General features: G+C 46.2%; 2 protein-coding genes across 4 annotated transcripts in view; both read left to right on the top strand.

Moving 5' to 3' along the window:
• The window catches only part of LOC102766381 (RNA-binding protein 14), a 9590-nt gene extending 479 nt beyond the window's left edge, over positions 1 to 9111 (top strand). The window contains exons 2-4 of the mRNA XM_006771686.2: positions 7 to 37; positions 6019 to 7474; positions 8246 to 9111. Coding sequence (XP_006771749.1) covers positions 7 to 37; positions 6019 to 7474; positions 8246 to 8453 — 1695 coding nt within the window. The 3' untranslated portion in view covers positions 8454 to 9111. The remainder of the gene's footprint in view (positions 1 to 6; positions 38 to 6018; positions 7475 to 8245) is intronic.
• Positions 9112 to 15354: 6243 nt separating this feature from the next.
• The window catches only part of LOC102774134 (RNA-binding protein 4), a 15824-nt gene continuing 14445 nt past the window's right edge, over positions 15355 to 16733 (top strand). For 2 of the 3 annotated variants that reach the window (XM_015569034.1, XM_015569033.1), the window contains exon 1: positions 15355 to 16732. The gene's annotated coding sequence lies outside the window, so the exon portion shown is untranslated. The remainder of the gene's footprint in view (position 16733) is intronic. The other variant, XM_015569035.1, reaches the window with a different exon arrangement.

Raw genomic sequence — 16733 nt, 5'->3', positions numbered from 1 at the left:
CGCCGCGGACGCGTCATCGAGTGTGACGTGGTGAAAGGTAACGCGGAGGCGCGCTTGGGGGCGGGCGCGCGCGGGGCACTGCTTGTTAGCCACGCCCCTTTCCCGGGGGTCGGTCACGGCGCGGTTGGGGGTCGGGGGGGACAGTCCGCGGGAGCGAGCCCGGAGTTGTTGGGGGCGCGATGGGTAGGACCACCCTCCTCCCCTGCGGCCCAGGCACCATTCGCAAAATGGGAGGAAGCGGCTCTGGGTGGGAGCCGCGTCCAGTGGCCGAGCTACGGGGCCGGGGACGCGCCTGAGAGACTTGCTGGTGTACCGGGGGCGCGCCTTCTACTGTTCTTCTGGGCCTGGCACCGAGCGGAAATTGGGAAGTGACGGGCACAAGCCGGATCACGGATCGGGGAAGATCTCTCCGCTTCCCCAGACGTCGGTCAGAGCGTGGGAAGAGGGAAAAGGTGGGGGCTGACGCCCCAAGACCACCCTCGTGTACCCTCCCGGTGAATGCTCTCGAGCGGAAGGTAACGGGGCCCTTTGACGTTTCTTGGGCTGGGATCTTTTCAGTATTTTGTGGCATGGGGTACGTATGGGTATAGCTACTCGTGGGTACCAGCGGGGCCCCTTCCTCACCATTTGGGCCTTTCAGTATCGTTAGGTGGGTTAGGCGTGGCAACTCTGCGCTTTCCAGCTCCCTCAAATTCGTTTTTTCCCCCCGTTGGACTCGATTTTGCATCTGTATACTGGAAATCCCGACTTTTCGAGTGTGGAAGGAGGCTTATTTTATGAAGGCCCCTTCTCCGTAGACTTGACTTGCCAAACCTGTGCCCCACGGCAGTATCATTCTTTTATATGAGCTTGGTGATTTTGCAAGGGGACATACTCTGTGGCTGGGGGGAAACATGGGAAGGGGCCTGTGAGAGGTCTTCCTTAAACATTGGCTAAACAAATTTACTTACTAGTTGACTTTGCTCGACTAGTCTAATCCTCACGGCAGATCCCTAAGTTTAAACTTCGAGAAAAATGTATCACCATATTTTAGACCCGACCTCCGTTTTGGAACCTAGTTGATACTTTAAAAATCATATTATGGGTTCTTATACCCTAAGCTCTTTTTATTTTATGTTGGCAGGGTTTGGTGGGACAGCCCTTGTGTATGTGGCTAGTCTCTGCTCCACTTGGGAACAGATCAGAGTTAACTTTGCCCTGCCATCTTTGAGGATGCGACCTGGGAGTATCTGATGCCCTGCTCCTGGTGTTGAATTCATACGAGCTCATAACCCTGTGTGAGAAATTTTGAGGATAGGGAAGAAATGTGGGTGCAGGTGCTTATTCATTTCCACTAAGATACTTTATTTGCTGTCCTGGAGAGGCACATTTTTGGGGCCATTCCTTGTCCTTTCTGTAACTGGGAAATGTAAAGGTTTGTAGTCACCACTCCTAGGATGAGTTATTTGTTCTGCATTAATACTACATTCTATTTTCCTCAACTCAGGTTATGCAAGTCCACGACTATCCGGATTCAGGCTTTCCTGCTGGGTGCTCTGAGGCAGGCTGTACGGTGCATGGATTTTTGCTTTTGTGTAGAGTGAAAGAGTAGGAAGAGCCTCAAGTTGGGCACCTGGCCAGGAATGGATGGGAGTATGTGTGGCTCATTATGAGAATTCTGTGTTAGAGTGACTTTTTTTTTTTTTTTTTTGGTGGTTGTTAGGATGGCTACAAGATTGGAGTCTAGAAACTGGCATCTTCAGGGATAGTTTACATGGCACTCATTGGTCAAGAAGCTTGTTTTCAGGTGGTAGAGAAAGCAGAAAATTTGCTTGGGACAGACGCTGAAGTGGCAGTGGAGAGCAGGGTGAAGTGTAAACTGCATGCAGTTTTTAGAACTCTTGGCTTTAGAATGAGAGTTTTGTGCGTATTGTGCCTTTGTAAACATTTGATTAGAAATGCCTTGATTTCCTCAGGGAGTGGTGGTCAGCTGTTATTTGTAGTTATGCAGATAATGTAACACCTTCTGATAGACTTTGATGTAAAGGACCATGGGAGAGATTTTAGCATGATATACGTCCCTGATGCCTTTCTATGTCTTTGGGATGAAGGAAAGTGAGGTTTTAAGTTGGGAATGTAGAAGAAACTAGCTCTGGCTATATAAATAGCTTACTTATTTCCGGGGTTGAGAATGGGCATTTTATTGAATCTTGTGTTGGCTGTCAGACCTTGGAAAAGCACAGAAACTTGGCATAGCACAGGACAACCAGTTCTGTTTTATTTTACAGGGGGGAAACAGTTGCTTGGTTACCCCAGGAGCTTGCTTAGATATGATTTGTAGAGTAAAAATCTCTGTAGCAACAGCGGATTACAACCACTTTCCACAGCTATATTCTATTGGGTGTTGAAAGATAAAGAAAGAGAATCAGTCCCTGACAGCTAGAAACCATTTAGACTTCAGGGAGGTCTAAAAGCAGGAGAGGAAACTGTTTCGTATCCTTTCTTGTGTGTGTCCATTCTTTTCTCCTATACATAGCTCTGTAGTTTCAAGTTAGAGATTTTTACTCTTCTTAGGATAAGAACGCTCATTTTTCTGGATTCAGTTAACTTGGAACTAGAAGAATTGTAATGCCACTAGATAATCGGGAGAGCTCTGTAAAACATTGCTTGCTATTCCCTTTAAATGCGTGGATTTCCTTCATAGGTCACTGTTCCTTGAACCAGCTCTCCAGGTCAGGTAGGTGGGTCTTTGGAATTCTCTAAGTCTGTTTTTTCTTTCTTGGAGTAGTTGGGTTCCAAGAATCTTTGATAGGGTTAGGTCTGTGCTTGGCTGTTCACTGATAGGGTTGGTTAGCCTGATATGATTGAGTCATTTGGACAACCTATTCCCTCCAATCTCAGGCTTAGGAAATTTCTGATATAAACTGGTTATAATTGTATCTGATGGCTTTAAAAAATGAGTTGTGTAGCTTTGGTGGGCGGTCAATGGAACTGTACATGTGAAATCTTAATTTCACAACTTGGTCTCAAGAAAACCCGTCTAAGTAGGGAGTAGACAGTCCTATTGTTCTTGTAAACCCATTGCAATTTTTTTTGTGGGGTGTTTATTTCCCTAGCTCATTCTAGTCTCAGGTTAGCCTGGAATATAGTATGGTTCTTTACTATTCCCTCACAGTGCCTGGAGGTTTTTTCCCACTCTCCTTAATCTGCCTACAAGCTCCTGCTTTCTGCTTGCCTTTACATTCTCAGGTTGGTATTGCCATTCTCCTGAGGGTCAGCTCACTCTCTGCTTTTAAAGAGATTTCCAACCACCAGCATCTATTTTTAGCTCACCCTACCCAAAGTGGAGGTGAGAGATCAGAGGACAATTCTGGTGGTGTCCTGTGGCTAGGCCAAAAGGAATACTTTTTAAAAATACATGTTTATTAGAGAGAGAGAGAGAGAGAGAGAGAGAGAGAGAGAGAGAGAGAAAGAAAGGAAAGACAGAAAGAAATATCTTGGCTACTTCCTGTACGTGAGGTGGCTGGGGATCCAAATCACAACCTAGGTATGTGCCCTGACGGAATCAAACCAGCAGCCTTTTGGTGTATGGGATAATGCTCCAACCAACTGAGCCACTGATCAGGTTTGGAAAGGAACATTTTTGCTTTTCACAATTGGTAGATAAGGAATCAGGTTCTGGCCATGGGGATGTGAAGACTGAGAGTGTGATAGTTCAATTTGTAATTTTATCATCTCTGGCCAGTTCCAAGTTTACACGTACAGATGGCATTGTATCTCTTGTGTTTTATTAGAGATGGAAGATAATATTCTGTAGTGAGATAAGACTGTAGTTATTCCTAGGATTGAATCATCATAATCCTTTATTATGTAGTTATTTTTACTTTACAAGGCACTTTTATCTTCTCTTTTTAAAAATTGATTTGAGAGAGAGGAAGGGAGAGGGATAGAGAGGGAGAAACATTGATGAGAGAGAAACATCGATTTGTTGTCTCCTGCATGTCCCCTGCTGGGGATGGAGCCTGCAACCCAGGCATTGTGCCCTGACCAAGAATCAACTGGTGACCCATTGGTTCATGGGTCAGTGCTCAATTCCTGAGCTTTACTGGTTGGGCTTATCTTCTCATTTGAATCTCCTAATTCTGAGGTAGATAGGACAGATTTGTCAGATAGAGAAATAAAATATAAGTCCTTTAAGAGCTTATAGGAAATCAGTGATATTGGATCTGTAACTAAAGACTTTTAGTTCCTAGCCCAGGATTCCTTGTGTAATACCATACTTCTGACTTCCACCTGTTGATTAAATTTTATTCTCATTTGTATGCGAGTCGGTTGGTGGTATTGCCTTAGATTCAGGAAAATGACTTGCTCTATAGAAGCAGCTAGAGAGAGCATTCCAATATGAAAGTTTCTAGAAATTAGGACACTTATTTAAGGCCATTAAAAATAATTCTTATCTTCAAGAATGGAACCTTAATAATTTCATCCAGGTAGTTCTACATTTCCTAAACTGATATGAGAGGGATGGGCTCCTGGTACTTGGGCTGTATCTTAAAGTAGCCATAGGTCCAGATGTTAACTGCATGGCTTTATTTCCTACAAGCATGATCTTATCACTGTTTTTCATATCCTGCTTACACTACTATGGTTTGTGAGTTTGAATATAATAAAGAATTTCTTCCCACTCCTTCCCCTCCTAAAATTTTCTTTCTATGTGGTAGATACATAGGTCTTTTGAGATCAACATCCTATTTTTAAAAATTTGTATTTGTTTCAGAGAGGAAGGGATAGGGAGAGAGAGAAACATCAATATTAGAGAATCATTGGTTGGCCGCCTCTTGCATGCCCTACACTGGGGATCAAGCCCATAATCGAACCTGGTTCATAGGTCAACACTCAACCACTGGGCCACACCAGCCAAGCAAAATCAACGTCCTATTTTAGAGCCTATTCCACCATAGCTCATTCAGATCCTGAATGAGGACCTCAGGGGTAATTTGTTGAGCAGAGCCTGCTGTAGTCATTGCAGCTTTTTGCCTTAAAGCTGAGAAACCAAGTCTTTCCTGTAAACGTCTGCTCTGTGAACAGGAGCCCAAGGGCTTTCCCCTTGAAGAGGAACCAGTGGAGGATGTATTGTAACCTACAGGAGGAGACTTGGGCCTGAACTCAGCCAGGAGGCTTAGTTTGCATTCCCACACTTTGTTGACTTACATGGGGTCCAGCTTCTCCCCTTTCTAGTCATATTATTATACATTCCTGCCTTATTCATTGACTTCTTATGAATAGACTGTGTATAGTGACTGGTATGGAAAGTTGGGATTCTGTTCATGGCTCTATAACACATTTTGATTTGGGGCAAGCCATATAAATTCTCTGAGTGTGTTTGCCCACCTGTAAAATGGGGTGAACGATCCTTTGTCCTGCCTACCTCACAGGATTGTCGTGAAGTCCTGTGCACAAAAGTGCTTTGGAAACTGGGAAGTACTTTGGGAAAACGGGAGATCATATTAGAAGAATGTCATGCACTGCGCATTGCAGTCTAGCTCTTTTGCCTTAATTGGACCCTAGCCTGAGACATGAATCAGGCCAGGACATAGATAGTCATTTCCAGTGTTTGAGTGTTAAGCCTCAAAGGTGAGCTGTAGTGTTTGGTGACCTTGGGTAGAGAATACTGAATAATTGAGTGATCCAGGCACCCTTTTGCGTTTTGCGTTTTGGTTTATACTTACAGGAGCTGTGAAGATTTTTATCCCGTGTTGCAGTTCATCTTTGCTCTTTCTTCTCTCACCAGGAAGTTGGGTGAGGTGGCAGGGGAAAGGGAAAAATGGGAGAAGGCCAAAGGCAAAGGTGGCTGCTTGCGACAGTCAGAAGCTTTGTGTATGGGAGTCACGTTTTATGACCTAACTCCTGGAGAGGAGGGTTTGGAGGCCTGGAGATAGTTGGCAACAGCTGGGTGCTGTTGCTGTGTCCAATTTGGGACCCATTGGGTAGCATGCCCTGCCCCCCTAATTGCTAACCCTCTGTCTGCTGCTTTATCAGACTACGCGTTTGTTCACATGGAGAAGGAAGCAGATGCCAAAGCCGCCATCGCGCAGCTCAACGGCAAAGAAGTGAAGGGCAAGCGCATCAACGTGGAACTCTCAACCAAGGGTCAGAAGAAGGGGCCTGGCCTGGCTATCCAGTCTGGGGACAAGACCAAGAAACCAGGGGCTGGGGATACGGCATTCCCTGGAGCTGGTGGCTTCTCTGCCACCTTCGACTACCAGCAGGCTTTTGGCAACAGCACTGGTGGCTTTGATGGGCAAGCCCGTCAGCCCACACCACCCTTCTTTGGTCGCGACCGCAGCCCCCTGCGCCGTTCACCTCCCCGAGCCTCTTATGTGGCTCCTCTGACGGCCCAGCCAGCCACCTACAGGGCCCAGCCCTCAGTGTCACTGGGAGCTGCCTACAGGGCTCAGCCTTCTGCCTCTTTGGGTGTCGGCTATCGGACTCAGCCCATGACAGCCCAGGCAGCCTCTTACCGCGCTCAGCCCTCTGTCTCCCTTGGGGCCCCATACAGGGGCCAGTTGGCCAGCCCTAGCTCCCAATCTGCTGCAGCTTCCTCGCTTGGCCCATATGGTGGAGCACAGCCCTCGGCCCTTTCCTCCTATGGGGGTCAGGCAGCTGCAGCTTCCTCACTCAACTCCTATGGGGCGCAGGGCTCCTCCCTGGCCTCCTATGCTAACCAGCCATCTTATGGCGCACAGGCTGCCTCTTCCTATGGGGTTCGTGCGGCTGCCTCCTCCTACAACACCCAGGGAGCAGCTTCCTCCCTAGGCTCCTATGGGGCCCAGGCAGCCTCCTATGGGGCCCAGTCTGCAGCCTCCTCACTGGCTTATGGGGCCCAGGCAGCTTCTTACAATGCCCAGGCCTCGGCCTCTTATAATGCGCAGTCTGCCCCATATGCTGCACAACAGGCTGCTTCCTACTCTTCCCAGCCTGCTGCCTATGTGGCACAGCCAGGTGCAGCTGCTGCCTATGCCAGTCAGCCAGCTGCCTATGCTGCACAAGCCGCTACCCCAATGGCTGGGTCCTATGGGGCTCAGCCGGTTGTTCAGACACAACTGAATAGTTATGGGGCTCAAGCATCAATGGGCCTATCAGGCTCCTATGGGGCTCAGTCAGCTGCTGCGGCCACTGGCTCCTATGGTGCTGCAGCTGCATACGGGGCCCAGCCTTCTGCCACCCTGGCAGGTCCTTACCGCACTCAGTCATCAGCCTCATTGGCTGCTTCTTATGCTGCCCAGCAGCATCCCCAGGCTGCTGCCTCCTACCGTGGCCAGCCGGGCAATGCCTATGATGGGGCAGGCCAGCCGTCTGCAGCCTACTTATCCATGTCCCAGGGGGCCGTTGCCAACGCCAACAGCACCCCGCCGCCCTATGAGCGTACCCGCCTCTCCCCACCCCGGGCCAGCTACGACGATCCCTACAAAAAGGCTGTCGCCATGTCGAAAAGGTACTGTATGCCCCCCTGCCTTTGCCCCCAGCTGGGGCTTAGGTCAAGGGGCTGAGGTTGGCATGGGAGGGAAACTGGAGCCATCGGTCCCTCCCTTGATCTTTTCTATTCCCGTGGGATGTCCAAAGGCTGAAGGGGATGATGTGTGTGAACTTTCCTGGTCGCCAAGGTTCAGGTGGAGCCTAGTGCTCAGCCTGGGGTGGTACCAGCTAGTCAGGCTGGGAAAAGTGTCACATGTCTAGGCTGGCCCCAGCTGCCATTGGAGCTACTGCCTGCAAGATTGTGGCCGATAGCCTTTCCCACTGTCTGTAGGATCCTTAAGCCTGTTATGTGGTTGTCCTGACTCTGGTGGGGGTAGGTTGGAAAGAGTAGTCCCTTTGGCACTCATTGGCTGAAGGCAAGGTGTATGAGGTGCGTCCACTCTGTGGGAAGTAGGGGACCTTGCTTTCGTCCGCCGTTCTGTTGGTAAACAACCACGGTCTTTCTTTACAGGACCCAAGGGTGGGGATAGTTTGTGGTTTGGGATGTAGACCAAAATCCACCTTGGCCAGTTCAGAAGGGAGGGCTTCAGCGGCGGGCTTGGTTTCCCACTGAGTTGAACCAGGCTTGATTTCTTGCCCTGGATAGGGTGATGAGCCTTCTGACAAATTCTTGTTTGTTGGAAACCAGTGTGATCACATCCTCCCTCTCCCCATTGGCATCTCCCCCACGCCCACCTGGAGCCCTCCCCTCAATTGTCTCATTCACCAACTGTCTTCTTCTCTCGACTAGGTATGGTTCCGACCGGCGTTTAGCCGAGCTCTCTGATTACCGCCGTTTATCAGAGTCGCAGCTTTCGTTCCGCCGCTCGCCGACAAAGTCCTCGCTGGATTACCGTCGCCTGCCCGATGCTCATTCCGATTACGCACGCTATTCGGGCTCCTATAATGATTACCTGCGGGCAGCCCAAATGCACTCTGGCTACCAGCGCCGCATGTAGGGCCGTCCTGGGATGGGGCGTTACCGGGAGGGAAGGAGAGAAGTGGGGCAGGGTGCAGACCCAGGTCAAACCACTGGCCCACACCTCGCCCATTTGTGGATTGTCATCCCCTCTACCATGTGGGCCTTCCCCAGGACACGATCCTTTTGAGTGTTTGGTAGTAACCTACTTTGTATCTTCGCCTCAGCAGCAAATCTTGCTACTGGCTCTAGATCTGCGGTTCCCCTGCCTCCCATCTCCCTAGGATGGGAGTTTCTTTTATGTTTTTATTTTTTCCTGGCTCCCTTTTATTTTTGTGCGCGATATTTAAGGTTGTCTGGATGGGGAATCAACCTGCAGCTGAGGTCGCGGCGCCTTTTTCTTTTTAGATATGAGGGAGGCCAGGAAAGGGTTAGCTTAACCATTTCCTATACGCCACGCTGTGCCAGCAGTCCAGGGGACACTGCCTGTCCCTCAGACTGTGTTGAGACTGAGTTCCTGCTGCGATAGTCAGTTGGTGTATATCCAAATTCCTACCGACTCCTGATATTTTAGCTGATGCTGAGCCGCACAGTCCCACTTCCCTATCTCCCCAAGTAGGTGGTGTTAGAAAAACTTAATTTTTTTTCCCTTTTGTATGGACTATAAATAAAACTTGGGGCAATTTACAGTTTGGAAACCTGGTTGTCATTGTCTTGATTGCACTCAGTTTCAGAGGAGCCAGTTTGACATCCAGGAAGACATGATGGCCAAAGGGAAGGCAGCCACAGAACCCAGGGCAGATGAGGAAGGGGATTTGACATGGAAATTAGAATGATTTCTCTGCTGCCCAGAGGGATTTAGCTCATAGTCTGTCGTCCTGCTGGTCTGCCATCTTTAAGAATGGATTGTCCAGACCAACTTGCTTAGGCTTCTTTAGCCCTCAACTTGATTTAATTACACCCCAGTGCAGAAAATGTATTGCCCATTTTTTTCTGCCTATGCTTGACCATTTTCCTTGACTTGTTTCCAGTTGAGAAACAACCTGTGCTGCAGCAGGGTGGTTCTGGGGTTTGGCTTCTCAAGTGAGAAGTGGGGAAAGGGCTGCTTTGGTGCTTATGAGGCTAGTGGATCCTTCAGGCCGTGGGCTCAAGTGACTGCTGGGACTGGGAATGGAAGGGAGCCAGTAGTGGGGTGGGGGTAATGTTGGTGTCTGATACTGCCCTGTGGTTGGAGAAAGGAGGGACGGACAATTGGAAGAAGGTACGGGAGATTGTCGTCACAGACCTGATATTTTGCCTGTTGAACATCACCATGGCGTGTCCTTCCTGCGTCCTGCCCATCCCCTACCATCATGAGACTCACTTTGCCTATCTCCATTTGCTAGGGTTTCCAGATGTTTACTTGCTGGGTTTATATTTGAAGCTGTCATGATAGATAGACTCTGGGAATGTGTTGAGGTGCAAACATAACCAAGTAGGGATGCTGGGATAGGGTGAGGAATTAAAGATAATTTCTGTACTTTAACTCAAGTGCTGGAAGTTGAGAGGACCTGGCTAAAAACTAGGGAATTCCAGCCAGGGATAAGATGGGAGGCTCATGTTTAATGATGGATGATTGGAAGAAGAATGGTTGGGTAGGGTGATAACAGGACAACCTACTGACGTTCCTTTGGGTAAGGCAATTTTGGGGAGGTGTGTATATCATCAGTTAAGTGGAGTTCAGGTGGGTTCTCTAATGCCTCCTTCACTGGTTTCTTGTGAATTTGCCCGTGATAGAGTAGTTTGCCCCAGATGTTCTCTTTCCTCTGACCATGGGCAAAAGCAAATGGATGATCTTTAACCATGAGCTCTTGTGGATGCTTACTAGGGTAATCTCAGGGTATTGGGACCATAACTCCTTTTTTTCCCTTTTTTTTCTGCTCACTGCTTTGCCTTCAGGTGCTTCGCTGCTCCTTTTAATTTCTTTGCGGGACTGGGGTGGGGGTGGGGTTGCTAGTTTTCTTCTCACTTTTATGCACTGAGGGTGGGTGATCTGAGGGACTAGCTAACAAGCTTAGCTCTGGTTGTTACCCTGGAAAATGGAGAGTTGATTGATTATAGGGCTGTGATTGTGGCCTGTGTATTTGTCATGTTTGTCAATGTGGCTTTCTGTCTTCCTTTCTCCAGTGAGGGTTCCTATGAAAAACCGCTTAATGTGCTCTTGGGGCCAAGTGTTGATGTTCTGTATTGTTAGCCCAAATTCTTCAGGTTGACCTGGCCTAGATGATCACTCTGCCTGTCATCTTTAGTGCTGATGCCCTTGCTGCCTCAGCCCTGAGGCTTCTCATTGTTTAAGCCAGAAGGAGCTACACAATTATTTGTCACTTTATTCTTCTTTGCAGATTGTTTTAAAATTCTCTCTCTTAAATTATGCCACCTGTGTTCACCTTATAGCCCATTCATGCTTTGCTTTTTGTGGATTTCTGATTTTCAGGGTCCTGTAACTTGGAGATGGTTGGGTTGAGTGAATGGGAGGACAGACATTTGTGTTTTGGGAAGAGGGGTAGGGAATATGGGCTCCCAACATCCTGCAGATCTTTGCACTTTTGTATCTGTCACCTCTACAACTTGGAGAAGTTTTAGTTGATTTATGTCTGGAACATACCACGTAGAGGCTTCTAGCCTCATCAACCTGCTTTTCTGAGGTTTGGACCTTGTTTGGAATTCTGTCTGGGGTAAACCTGGGGTCCCACCCCTTTTACTGGAGATAATGGGATTATCACTGAGCGGTCATGTGATATCCTATGGGTAGGTAACCTGTCTAGTCATGCCTATCAGTTAAGCTACGTGGAAGTCCATACACAGACTGTTAGCTCTCTGGTCATATTGTTCTATTAAGCCAAGTAAGTTGACTAGTGTGGGATGGCTGAGGTTATAATGAAACAAATGCCCTAGATTTATGGACTAATATGCTATTTAATGTGGGAAATAGAGAAGATAAGATGGGTGGCAGGTGGAAAATGTATATTTACCCAAATTCTGTAGGTTATGAAGGGGCCCTGGCAGGATAGCTCAGTTGGTTAGAGCATCGTCCCAATGTGGGTTTGATCCCTTGTCAGGGCACATATAAGAGTCAACTAATGAATGCATAAATAAGTGGAACAACAAATCCATGTCTCTTTAAAAATAGTAAAAAAAGTTAAAAAATAAAAATGTCATAAAAGTAGAATCTAGAGTTCTCTGGAAAAAATAATTCTTAAATGACTTAGTTTTTTAAGTCTAGCTCACAGTCATTTGAAATACTGTGTCTGTCATGATGGAAATACAGTATTTAGGTAACTGGGTCCTTGAACTGACCTTGAGGAATTTATAGTCGAGGGAAGCAGGATCTGCCTTAATGAACTTGTTACAGTAATAAGCAATGCTAAGGGACTGATAAGTTAGGAAGGAGAAGATGGGGCAGTCTGTTATTAGAGGAAACTCTGGAGTTAGGATTTGATTTGAAAACTAACTTGGCACCGAGAGAGGGATTAAGGGGTGTTGGCTCTAAAATTAGGTTTCCTAAGTTTGAATCCTGGTTCTACCACTTAGCTGTGTGATCTTGAACATGTCAGGAACTCTACCTTAGTTTTCTCATCTATGAAATGGGGACAATAGGTAATACTATTGAAACGTGCTTTTCATGTATTAACTTAAATGCAACCCAAATGCATTAGGTATTCCTAAACCTATTTTATAAATGGATAAGTTGAGGCTATAGTTCAGTAACTTAAGGTCATATGGTTAGAAAGTAGTGGATGGATTAAGGAATTGAACCGTCCAGGACTTGTAAACATTACGATAATACTGTTGGAAGGATCAAATGAGAACATGTCACAAGTGTAGGTCCTCCTATATAGTCACTGCTCATTATGTGCCATCCATCTCACAGAAATGAGTTAGGCAGTGATGGCGAACCTATGACACGCGTGTCAGGTGGCACGCGAACTCATTTTTTTGGTTGATTTTTTTTGTTAAATGACATTTAAATATATAAAGATAAAAAATATAAGTCTTTGTTTTACTATGGTTGCAAATATCAAACAATTTCTATATGTGACACAGCACCAGAGTTAAGTTAGGGTTTTTCAAAATGCTGACACGCCGAGCTCAAAAGGTTCACCATCACTGTTCCAGGGAGTTGGGATGGCCTAGTGGAGCACACAGCTGAGCAAAGGAATTTGGGTGTAGTTGTGCAATATATCGAGTAACAGTGAAGGCAATGTTTTTTGTTTTTTGTTTTTGTTTTTGTTTTTTATTTCAGAGAGGAAGGGAGAGAGAGTGATAGAAACATTAATGATGAGAGAGAATCATTGATCGGCTGCCTCCTGCACACCCCATACTGTGGGGATCAAGCCCTCAACCTGGGCATGTGCCTTTGGCCAGAATCGAACTGGGGATCCTTTAGTCCACAGGCCAACACTATCCACTGAGCCAAACCGGCTAGGGTAAGGCAGTGGATTTTGTAGGGCAAGGTACCTAGGAGTGATGTAGGTCACTAGACCACACCAGATTGGGCCACTTCCATTCTCGGGCAACAGTGTTCATTGTCTTGGGAACAGATTCTCTGGATATGGAGAGGAAAGGTAATGGGCTTGCGAATACATTAAGGGGAGGCTAAGAGCATGTAGCTGGGAGTGGGACTGGAGCTCCCTCTGAACCTCCCTGAAGAATACTGATTTTTAATTTGAGCCCTTATTGGACCAGTAACTCATTTCTGGACTAGGAGCCAGCTATTTATTAGGTGTATAAACTATATTCACCCGTAAGGGTATGAAATTAACACATTGCTTACTCATATTTGAGTGGTTTTTAACTGACACCACCAGTGTTTCTCTCCCTAAATTTGGATTTGTCCCTCATTTTCCCTTTAAGAGTCCAGGCTCCAGGTTCTTTCATTCCATCAAGATTTGCAGCCAGAACATACAATTATGCTTAACTCTAACAGAACATCAGCTTTCTAGATGACTTTGGACAAGTCAGTTTACTTTTTAGGGGCTTAGTAATCTGATCTGCAAATTAAAAGTAAGTAAAATGGCATCTACATGTTTTAGACAAGGTACTTCTAAAACATCCCATTCAATCCCATTTTCTATAGTTGAGGTGGTATGGTAGAGGATTTGGACTAGATGTCTTTACTTAAAACTTTAATGGAAAAAATAAAAATAGAAATCCTTTAATCATTTTTAAGGTACAAACATTAAGCTCCTCTAGTACTTGGTAAAATACAATTGGTTAAATGAACATTATGGAAACACTCAAGCTATAAATTTTCCTATCTAAAGCTTCATTTTGCAGCATTTGTCAAGCTGATAGTCCTGGTGATGAAAAGCTGTAGCATAGGTTACCTCCTGGCTTTGGGGCACCTGTTTGTTTTTTATTTATTTTTTAAAAATATTTTTATTGATTTCAGAGAGGAAGGGAAGAAGGGAGAGATAGAAACATCAATGATGAGAGAAAATCATGGATCTGCTGCCTGCTGACCGCTCCCTTACTGGGGATTGAGCCCACAACCTTGGGCATGTGCCCTTGACCGGAATTGAAAGCGGGACTCTTCAGTTCACAGTCTAATGCTCTATCCATTGAGCCAAACCAGCTAGGGTGCACCAGCTTGTTTTTAGAAATAAGTATCCATCTTAAGCTGATATTAACTGAAAATCCAGTCACTTGGTTATCAAGAAGTTAACACGAATTCATTTCTTCATTTGTTAATTTAGTCAACAAATTTGAGTGCCCACCATGTGTCAGATGCAATTCTAACACTGGACATAGGGAATAAGAATAGGTCCTGTCTTTGTAGAACAAGTATTTGCTAGAGACAGGTGAGAGGAAGGCAGAAGATGAATAAACAAGTAGGATTTCAAGTGGATTTGAAGTATTTGGAAAAATAACATGGATTCATGGGATAGAGTGCCAAGATAGGATTGGAGTAGGGAAATGTCTTTGGATGGGTGGAAAGTGAAGACCCTGGAGAAAGAACATTACAGTCTGATGTGGGGACAAAAGGCAAGTGTGCTGGAACATAGTTGGGAGTGGTAGTGAGGAGTGTGTGTGTGTGTGTGTGTGTGAGAACATCACAGTCTGAAGTGGGGACAAAAGGCAAGTGTGCTGGAACATAGTTGGGAGTGGTAGTGAGGAGTGTGTGTGTGTGTGTGTGATAAAGAGATTGGGATATTCTGGCAAGAACCAGATTGGGTAGGGTGAGTTTGAAAGTTTTCAAATTGCAATGGGTTTTAAAAAGTAGGGGGATGATTTAATGTGGTTTACTCAGTTGGAGAACTTGGAAAAGTAAACAACCTAGAGACCTTTCAGAAGGTAAATCAAATAATTGGTTTGGGAAATGGGTTTGAGCAGTGGTCTACATACAAACTGGCTTAAATTGAGATCCTGAGAATATATTCCTAGTCTCCTGTGGACTTGGAGAGATTACTACTTTCATAGAGTTGATTTCATATATGCTTTGGTATTTTTGGAAGGAAGTTTATGTCCAGGGCAGTTGGGATACAAATATTTTGGAAGATCAAACTGAAAGGTGCTGAGAGGATTTTTTTTTACCAGATGTATTTCCCTGTCCAGATGATTTGTAACCACCTCCTGATGCTGGCCCCTCCAAAATGTGGGCACACATGCAGCTGGCCAACATGGAGTTGCTTTTCTTCATCACTGATCATACGGCCTTTACTCAGTATCAGCATCACAGTCCACAATGAAAATGGACCAATATTCGTGACCACCACATGTGTAAATGTTGCAGTTTGGGGTTTACCTTTTCCCACTCTAGAATAAGTTATTGTCCAGTTTTCCACCATTTGATTTTGGAATCATGTCAGGGGTTTTGTTTTATATATATATATAATTTCGGAGAGGAGAGGAGAGAGAGAAACATCAATGATGACAGTCATTGATCTGCTGCCTCCTGCATGATCCCCACCAGGGATCAAACCTGCAACCTGGGCATGTGCCCTCACTGGGTGGGAATCGACGCTCAACCACACCGGCAGGGCTTATGTCAGGTTTTAAACCCCATTTCCGAAACCTTGCTTTGCCTTTCTCTTTATGACCCCACCCCTTTTTGGAGGGACTGCTTTGGATGTCTTATGTTCTGTTGTCATTTCCACTCCTGATGATCCCTTTTCTCCTAAACAATTCGCTGATTTTATCATGTTTTAAGTTCTTCCAGTATTTGTCATTCCTCTTTTATTAACTCCCTCTTTAAAAACTGCCTTGCAGAGGGGTCAGTGCTTGCTCAATGAATATGGGGTAATGTGAAGAAGCCAGAGGACAAGAAAGAAAATGTGATGAGGGAACTGGACCTTCTGGAGAATGTTTTGATTGTATTTTGTTTGTAGCTGGTTGTGATTAGGCTCTTCTCTCTAAGGTCCATTCTAGGATTTTAAACTTACAGCTCTGGCTGATGGCACCCAATAAAATAAAATAAAAAAACTTTGCTGCTCCATTTTTTTCTCAGGGCAGGGTGGGGTGTTTTCTCAATTTCCATGGCCACACACACAGAAGCTGCTGCTTCATCTTGGACTCCAGGAGGCTAGTTCCTCGGGGGAACTTCTCTGACTTCTCAGCGTCTCCTGAGTAATGCAGCCCCAACCCCAAATTACTTGCGTCCATTAACCGTTTAGAGTTCCTTTTATTACCACCTATGAACATAGTTTTAATTTAGGGGAGCTCCGGGACTCCAGGGCAACAGGATGGATCTTGGTCAAAGGAGGAGGTTGATTTCTTAAAAGTGAAACGCTTCGTTATTACCGACTTTTGGGTCTGCATAAAGGTCTGGTCCGCAACATCGGGGCTGCAAGGGGTGTTTTGGGAGGTTAGAGGGAGAAATTTGGAGTAGAAGGCAAAATAGAGCGCGGAATATTGTGAGGGTGTGCACGAGGAAGTGGAGAAATGAAGCTTCACAGAGTTGGCGCCCTGCAGCTAAAGACGGCCACACCTGGGCCCTAACTCGCTCACCTAATGGCGGGTCGAGCCCCGCGGCCATACCCCACGTTCGTAGTTCCTCCCGCAAGCCAACCTCTTACCCAATCAGTGACTTCTGCTGCGCGAGGTTGGTGCTCATTGGCTTTCGCCTAAGAACTTGGCGTTACTGACGTTTCCACCTCTTCCCGGCCTCTCAGGTAATTGGCGTTCATAACAACCAATCAGGAAGAGGATCTGCGCGAACGCCTGCCTTTTACTTTACTGAGTGGCCAATCGGTGGTAGACTCACCTCCCCCTTTCTACCCAGAGTCACTGCTGCGACTGCCGCCATTTTAGCGTTTTGTCAGAAGCCGGCGCGCCGCGAGGA

The sequence above is a fragment of the Myotis davidii genome, unplaced genomic scaffold (genome assembly GCF_000327345.1).
Source record: "Myotis davidii unplaced genomic scaffold, ASM32734v1 scaffold425, whole genome shotgun sequence".
NCBI classification, from domain to species: domain Eukaryota; kingdom Metazoa; phylum Chordata; class Mammalia; order Chiroptera; family Vespertilionidae; genus Myotis; species Myotis davidii.
This window is presented reverse-complemented; position numbering and strand designations above follow the sequence as displayed.